At 42.0% G+C, this 9,038-nt stretch overlaps 1 protein-coding gene and 1 long non-coding RNA gene across 4 annotated transcripts in view; one reads left to right on the plus strand and one right to left on the minus strand.

Moving 5' to 3' along the window:
• PPP1R13B (protein phosphatase 1 regulatory subunit 13B) overlaps positions 1-2,326 on the minus strand; it is a 167,402-nt gene extending 165,076 nt beyond the window's left edge. For all 3 annotated transcript variants that reach the window (XM_089657264.1, XM_089657263.1, XM_089657262.1), the window contains exon 1: positions 2,073-2,326. In XM_089657264.1, coding sequence (XP_089513390.1) covers positions 2,073-2,081 — 9 coding nt within the window. In that variant the 5' untranslated portion in view covers positions 2,082-2,326. The remainder of the gene's footprint in view (positions 1-2,072) is intronic.
• LOC149441548 (uncharacterized) lies at positions 1,949-7,654 on the plus strand. The gene is made up of 2 exons (XR_016307333.1): positions 1,949-2,284; positions 7,418-7,654. It is a non-coding gene; the product is annotated as an uncharacterized LOC149441548 (long non-coding RNA).
• Positions 7,655-9,038: the final 1,384 nt, after the last annotated feature.

Genomic DNA, 9,038 nt, shown 5'->3' on the forward strand with positions numbered 1-9,038 from the left:
ACCAGATTTTGAGCGCTCCAGTTTTAGTAAGGCTGGTCACACATTACACAATTTGTACAATTTTCCTTTAGATTTACCAAAAAGACATAATATGAGGTCAAACCTAAACACCACTTTCAATTGTATCCAATTAGGCAGATCCTTGAACTACATAGTTCAAGGTAAGTCTAAAGAGAATTGTATACTGTGTGTTCAACTGAAATCTAAAGAGAATTGTATACTGTGTGTTCAACTGAAATCTAAAGAGAATTGCATACTGTGTGTTCAACTGAAATCTAAAGAGAATTGCATACTGTGTGTTCAACTGAAATCTAAAGAGAATTGCATACGGTGTGTTCAACTGAAATCTAAAGAGAATTGCATACGGTGTGTTCAACTGAAATCTAAAGAGAATTGTATACGGTGTGTTCAACTAAAATCTAAAGAGAATTGTATACGGTGTGTTCAACTAAAATCTAAAGAGAATTGTATACGGTGTGTTCAACTAAAATCTAAAGAGAATTGTATACGGTGTGTTCAACTAAAATCTAAAGAGAATTGCATACGGTGTGTTCAACTAAAATCTAAAGAGAATTGCATACTGTATGTTCAACTGAAATCTAAAGAGAATTGCATACTGTGTGTTCAACTGAAATCTAAAGAGAATTGCATACTGTGTGTTCAACTGAAATCTAAAGAGAATTGCATACGGTGTGTTCAACTGAAATCTAAAGAGAATTGCATACGGTGTGTTCAACTAAAATCTAAAGAGAATTGTATACTGTATGTTCAACTGAAATCTAAAGAGAATTGCATACTGTGTGTTCAACTGAAATCTAAAGAGAATTGCATACTGTGTGTTCAACTGAAATCTAAAGAGAATTGCATACTGTGTGTTCAACTGAAATCTAAAGAGAATTGCATACGGTGTGTTCAACTGAAATCTAAAGAGAATTGCATACGGTGTGTTCAACTAAAATCTAAAGAGAATTGTATACTGTATGTTCAACTGAAATCTAAAGAGAATTGCATACTGTGTGTTCAACTGAAATCTAAAGAGAATTGCATACGTGTGTTCAACTAAAATCTAAAGAGAATTGCATACGTGTGTTCAACTGAAATCTAAAGAGAATTGTATACTGTGTGTTCAACTAAAATCTAAAGAGAATTGTATACTGTGTGTTCAACTAAAATCTAAAGAGAATTGTATACTGTGTGTTCAACTGAAATCACCTCCCCCCCACCCCAGGTCTCTCCTGCCTGTTCACAAATGGATTTTGTTCCCTAAAGTTCTTCTTTAAGCTACGACACAATCAAAATGATTGAACTGGTGAATAGTCATAACTTTCCTTCGGATCGATTTAGATCACCAGCAATAGATCAGCCAGAATGGAAAATTATTGATCGATCAGCAGCACTGGTAAACCCGGACGCATTTTGATTGATCAGCTTAGGAGAGGCCATTGACAACGTTACAATCGCATCTTGCAGCTACTGATTGATCAACATTCCCCCATGTGCGGCGTATCGATCAACTGGACTGATTATTGATTGATCATTGACTTTTTTTTTTCATATTGATTGGGAAAGAACCCAGTCATTTACTGAAGTGTGTATGGCCAGCATCAGACTTCCATCCTGCTGCCCAATCCTCCTGCTAACAATCAGCAGGCCTCCGCCGCTGCACAGCACCATCTCCCAGCCCTGCACACATCACTGTCCTTGTCTTCAATGGCATCTTGTAGCTGGAGGATGACCATAGGGGAAGGCTGGAGGGGATCTGCCATCCGCTGGGCACTGCAGTGTCCTTCATTGGGGGAAATGGGCAGAAACCTCTGCAGTGCATGGAGGGACCTGTCAGTGTCCAGCCCCCACATACACTGACAGCCATCTGTATCAGTGTTCATAGAGGTAGTAGTATGTGTGTGTACATATATGTGTCAGTATATGGACAGAGAACCTGGGGGGAGACATTGTATACAGCCAATCACAGCAAAGCACACACAGATTCTACATGAAAACACTATATACAAGGCACAAGCCATGTCTGTACAATGCAGAGCGGGGCACACCAGCCATCCTCACCATCTTACCGGCATCATCTCTGCAGCGGCGGTCTGGGGCTGATCGGGATGACAGATGGGGGGTGCCCGGTGTCTGGGCTGTGTCCCCCCCCGCCCTGGCTCTCCTGCACTCCCTTCCAGGAATGGATCGGGAAGCCCAAGCGCGAAATGGCTGCGAATCCGCAGGGCAGGCCTCTCCTCCCGCTTCCTCCTCCTTGTCGGCGGATGGTAATGGGGGAAAGGTACGGCTGCGGCCACAGGTTGGGAAGAAGGATGCGGCTGTGGAAAGGGGGGGAGAGAGGAGGAGCTGGGGGGCGTGCCCAATCCCTGGGCGAGGCGGGGACAGTGCGGGGAAGGAAGGCGGGGTCTCAGGTAGCACCGTGGATGATTGACAGCTCGGTTCAGCCTTCTGTCAGGTCTGGCGTGACGTCAGCGGCGAATAATGTTGGGAATGCGGAATAGGTGGCCGTGGCCCCGCCCAGGTCAGGTGGCGGACGGATGGGAGGACATGTGTGTCTGTATGTTGGACGGGTGACTCAGGCTGAGTTGTGTCCGTGGTATGACTGTTGTCATGTGATGCCGGCTCCCTACTGACAGTGACACAGTGCATACCGATTTTCATGGGATACTCATCTCGCCGCTGCACCGGTACCGATCGCAGTCCTTAGTGATCCTTTTTTTTGTGGAGTATCATCTTCATTAACCCCTTCACTCCTGAGGGTAGCACAAATCTTAATGCCTAAGCACAATTTTACAACTTTGACATGTGTTAGTAAAACCGGACATAGCATCACAACTACTTTGTGATTTCAGGAGGATTATGACCTTGTTTTGTTTCAGGACAAAGTGGGCTTGCATTTGGTGGTAAATGGTAATGGATACCTCCTGATTTTTTTATTTTTTTGATTATTATCAAAGGAAAACTGACCCAAAATCGTAAAAAAAAAATTTCTTTTAAATTTAGCTGTATATTTCTTGCTACTACCATAACCAATCACCAAAGAACAACCTAAAATAATTTTTCCTGCTCCTGACGATCGCAGCGATACCACATGTGTGTATGTTAGTTGTTTGTATCTGTAGCATGGCCCAGAAACCATTATTATTACAGGTACCGTCACTTTATGCAACGCTTTACATATATATTGTACATTCACATCAGTCCCTAACCCTCAAGGGGTGTACAATCTAAGGTCCCTAACTTACATTCATACATACACATACTAGGGACAATTTAGACAGGAGCCAATTAACCTACCAGCATGTCTTTGGAGTGTGGGAGGAAACTGGAGTACCCGGAGGAAACCCACGCAGGCACAGGGAGAACATGCAAACTCCAGGCAGGTGGTGCCATGGGTGGGATTTGAACCAATGACCCTAGTACTGCCAGGCAGAAGTGCTAACCATTTAGCCACTGTGCTGCCCCAATATAATAGTGCGCAATTTACTTTTTTTTTTTATCCTACCACTGATACTACTGACAAAAAAAAAAAAATACTGACCCTGACCTTTGACCCAAACACTAAACCTGGCACTGACCTATATCAAACTTTGATCTAGGTATTTATTTATTTTATGTTGTTGTTATTTTTATTTTTATTCATATATTTTTTAACACATTTTTTTTCTCTCTGAAAGGACAGAGAGATACAATGTATCTCACTCCTCCATTCAGAGAGAGAAAACAAGGGAAGCGGGCATCACAATGACTGATTAATGTCATAGCCTATCAGAGGCTTTCGCAGCAATCATGTGATCTTCGTCCCGATCATTACAATGGCTCTCACTGACACCCAGGTTTTTGTGCACAAAGACAGGTACGGCAATTAGCAGCCACACAGAAAAAAGCCCAGTTCTGTGAGGCTGCTAATTTGCATACGGTTAGCATCAAGGGGTTGAAGAATAAGGCCCCATTTACGTATGTGCATCACGCTTAGGCGCGTTTTTTTAACAAATTTGTAGTGCAACAGAGTAGGGCAGATTATTCACTTGAATAGATTGTCCTATAGGCGACAAATGTGTCATCGTAGCTCATACACCTTTTTTGGGCGGTGAGCCTCATGTGTTATCTTACCGCATGTTGGCCACGCAGCAAAACGCATGTTTTCTAGCTGCATTAAGACTTGGTTCACACTATTGCGGGCCGTGACGCCCATGTTTGCTTGGGCCCGGAAGCCCTTTCCTTTGACTGGGCTGCTGTGCCATGTTTGCCGCAGGAAAAAGGTGCATGAGCCTTTTTAAAAACAGCCACAGCGAAACCTCGTAGTCTTTTTGACCATGCAGTTCCCACACCCGCAAACGTGCTGCAGGTTCAGAGGCATGCGGGCGCCATTTAAAATAAATGGTAGCCATGTGCGTCTTGCAAGAGCAGTGCAATTCAGTTGCAGGTGTGGGAACAGCTACGATTCCCGAAACCAGTCTGCAAGTAGGACCACAGTCTTAGGCTGGCCATACGTGGGTCGATTTTCAAACGATTATTCATTTGAAAATCATACCTAAGAATAATCGGCCGATTTTCGCTCTGTTGCTGGGGCAATGGCTCCAGACGATTTTCGTGGTTCCTCCCAATTTCGTTTATACGGCATGCTGGAAAATGTGTGAAAAACGACCAATTTTCAAAATCATTGGTGGCACCGGATTGCAGAACAAACAATGTTTTCGATTTTCGATCGAAAAATCGTTCGGAATTTGACCCATGTATGGCCTGCTTTAGAGTGCCATCAGTGCACGCTCTGGGAACACACAGATGTGAATGGGGCCTAAAGGCGAACCTTATTCCTGGAGCCAACATGGCAGCACATGGTAGTATGCTGCCATGGATTGGTGCTAGGAAAGTACGGTAAGTGTTTGACACAATTTTCCATTTTTCATTTTGGATAGAGTAAGGGAGGGTCATAACTACGGTCAGGTTTTTTCTTGCCATCTGTGTCCCATTAGAAAGATTTCCGTTCACTTCTTGTCCCATAGCCAAAACAGGAAGTGAGAGGAAATGCCTCCAAAGTGAGGGAATCCCTGGTTGTCACGAGAACTAGTGTCACCATTGGAAGTAACTATTCTGGGACACCCCAAAATTTAAGATTTTTTTTTTTTTCCACTTTCCATGATAATGGTAAACAGGACAAAAAGAGAGGGTGAATCTCTGTAATGGGGACACAGACTGCAATAAAATCCGGACAGGTCTAATCCATTTCCACACTGTCAAAAACTAAAAAAAAGTTCTGCTGTTAGTTTTACTTTAGCTCACCACACATTTTACAAACTGAATGTACAATCACCTTTCCATTTACCAACAACTATGTAGTAGAAGAGCCTGCCTGACTGTATAGAGATGGATTGGGTAGTTTAGGTAGATTTAAGAGATTGTACAGTCATGTTTTAACCACCTGCCCTCCAGAGGATTTACCCCCCTTCCTGACCAGGCAATTTTTTGCAATATGGCGCTGCCTTACTTTAACTGACAATTGTGCGGTCATGCAACGCTACACCCAAATGAAATTTATGTCCTTTTTTCCCACAAATAGAGCTTTCTTTCTGTGGTATTTGATCACCTGTGCGGTTTTTATTTTTTGCACTATAAAAAAAAGTCCGATAATTTTGATAAAAAAACCATTATTTTTAACTTTTTGCTATCAAACATGCCCAGTAAAAAAAATTTAAAAATCAACTTTCGTCATAAATTTAGGACAAAATGTATTCTGCTACATCTTTGCTAAGAAAAAAAATCCCAATACGTGTAAATCAATTGGTTTATGTGAAAGTTATAGCGTCTAAAAATGGCAGTATATATTCTGGAATTTTTTTTTATACTAGTAATGGTGGCGATCAGCGACTTAAAGCAGGACTGTGGTGGGCATTCTGACACTGGGGGGGAACTAACTGTCAATGATATCCCCAGTGACACTAATACAGTGATCAGTGGTAATAAAAAGCACTGACACTATGCTAATGACACTGGGCAGGAAGGGTTAATATATGGGGCGATGAAAGGGTTAACTGTGTGCTGTATTGTGTTTTACTGTGTGCTGTACAGTGTAAGCACATTGCTTTGTATTGCTCTGCTATGCAGAGCAATACAAAGCAATGTGCAGGAGCTGACAGGGGAGAGATCTGTATTGTTTACACACAGGTCTCTCCCCTGTTGGTGATAAATGGTGATTGCCAGGTGCCAGCCTGGGACCCGGTGATTGACAGGTGAGGCCGCCAATGGCGGCGCAGGTAAGGTGTGCACTCGGCTCGCACATGACCCCCTACCCGGAAATGTAAAATCATGTACTGTATATATACATGATTTTTCTCACCCCTGCCACCCTGTAACAGAATTTCTGCTATAGGGCAGCAGGAAAGCGGTTAAGGTGTGTGGTGAGTTGAATCCCTTTGTCCTCATTTTGGGCCAGCAGTACAGAGCTGTATAGCTAAATATACTGTAAAGTCGATTCCAACCCCAATCACTGAAGCTGGCCATACATGGATCAAAATTAATTTATTTTAGCAGGGACTGGCCAAATTTTGATCCATCTATGGACAGGCAAATTGTACAGAAGGTGAAAAACTACAGTGCTGATTGTTACAACTAATGAGAGAAAGAAAGGAAGGTAGGGGTGTGGGGGAAATTTGTGTGAAATGATTTGTGTAACAATTGGGCGTAATAGAGTCATTGGAGCTGTACGTGACAGCCATCTTGTTAAGGTGTCAGCATTTTAGTTTCATCAGCAGTGTTCCTATTCTTCCTCCTACCCCTGTGAAAACTGGAATTTGTAGCTGTAAGTTTTAACAAACTTCAAAAGAGCCTCTTAATTAAAACACAATAATTCCCCCCCCCCCCCACCCACCCGGATGACAGCTGTAAATAGCAAATTAGTCTTGGCAGGATGTCTATTTTCCACAAACCAGGCAAAACACTTTGCCCTATCGTAAAACAATAATAATTCAGTCAAGCAATCACACATGACCTGTAAGGTCATTAAAGCTTTAGGCATGCAGAGCGTGCCATAAAACGTCTATTCCACATGTAACAATTCCACATACCATTCATAGAATTCAACAGGAACAGGGCACATTAATATTAGGTATATAATTGAATAGGGAATATCATACCGAACAAATCAAGGTCATACATGACTATGTTAGCACATAGGAAAGGGGAGAAAGCAGTCTCTTCCCTCCTGGGTGACAAAGGTACACTGTGTTTGGTATCCCTGGGTTTGAAATATAATCCTGAAGAATATTAATCGTCCAGTTGCTAGAATACCACCTGCACGTATTGAAAGTTGTTAATATTAGTATGAAATTGTAGTTAGGAATCTGTCGTAAATTTGGTGACCTCCTAGCAGCCATTCTCTAAACCAGATTATTGATCACTTGGTCTCTGTCCACAGCCCCTTGAAATCATAGAAAAGGCACTGGCAGGACTTGTGAAGAGGAGCTCTCGTTTAACATCAGTCAAGGAACATCTTAAAGAAACTTGAGAGCCAAGGCAACATTTCTGCTTGGACAATTGGACTCTGTTGCATTATTGTTCTCTTTATGTCTGTGTAACATCTTTTTCTGTAAATATTTTAATTGCACCATTTTGACCTTTTTAGTAATAAACCCTATTTTGAAAAGTGTCGAAACTGTCTCTAAAGCTTTTAATGCAAACTAAAGAATCCCTGTTTCTTGAAGAGTGCTACTGTATTATTATGCAGGATTTATATAGCGCCAACAGTTTGCGCAGTGCTTTACAAAATTAAGGTAGACATTACAGTTACAAAATAATTTGGTACAAGAGGAAACAGAGGGCCCTGCTCATTAGAGCGTACAATCTAGGAATATAATAATCCTCTGAATATACCTGTCTGTGGTGACAGTGTGTGTTACAGCCGATTATTGTCCACATTTGTTCTTGCTAACATTGTGAACGGTTGATAGTCTTAAAACTATCTGGTGGCAGTTTGGAGTTTAAAGGGTTAATTGCGTAATAAATTAAGCTAGTGACAATCGCTCTCAGGCTGCTGGCACATAGATTGTGGTCCTGCGAGCTGGAAAATCGTTGTGCAGGGTGCAGCTGAAAGTGGCTTTGTTACACAAGTGACAGTGTGGTGTGAGATTGGCTGGTCCTTTGTTACGAGTTGGTGAGAAGGGCCACTTTCATCACAGCTTGTACTCCATGCTGCAGCCTGATAGTTCCGGCATCATCCTCCAACTGCTCCCTTGACAGATTCAGCAGTTACCAGCTGCTCGCCTGCCAATCTGTGTACTCAGTCCAGCCGCTTTCCTTATGATCTTTGCAAGGTGTCATCAGCTTCCTGGAGAGCCTCCACACCAACTTACATGCCAATTCTACATCTGATGCAATGAGTGTGTTACTTTTTCATTTCTCTTTTTACCCAACAGCTTACATTTAGATGGGTGCGCCTTTTCTCTGTTCATTTCTTATAAGTGTACAGAAGTCAGTCCCTCTGCCCGTTCTCAATTTCTGCTATTCCGACTAAGTATGAAAATACATGTGTGACACTTTTGCACAGCCTAGCCAGAAAAAGTGCCCCAAAATCCAAGGAGCATCTTCGGTCTTTTTTTTTAAACTGGTTTATTCGAAAAAATGTGTACACAAATCATATAAAATACAATCATAGATGTCTGTATGAAGTTATGAACAATATCAAGGAATGTGACATACCTAGAGATCAAAAGGCATCAGCACATTACATGTATACACAAATTCCTCAAACAAGAAATATAAAAAGGTATAAAAGAAAACAAAAAAGGGACAGAAACTAAGAGAACTGAGAACCGCCATAAGCCTGCAGGGCATATGACAATAGGTATAACATTATCTTATAACAACAGTTGTTTATCTGCACTACAGTCCAAATTAGAAAAAGATAAATACATCATTACCCCAGAAGGCCCAGCACATTACACAAGCGTTCCGACAATACATTTAGACAAGGTCATAATCTAACAATTAGACGGCACAGAACCTTCAGTCTTTCTAGGGGGCATAAATTACGCATCTAA

Source organism: Staurois parvus, unplaced genomic scaffold (assembly GCF_062004578.1).
Source record: "Staurois parvus isolate SC_StPar_1 unplaced genomic scaffold, SC_StPar_1.0 ptg000978l, whole genome shotgun sequence".
NCBI classification, from domain to species: Eukaryota; Metazoa; Chordata; class Amphibia; order Anura; family Ranidae; genus Staurois; species Staurois parvus.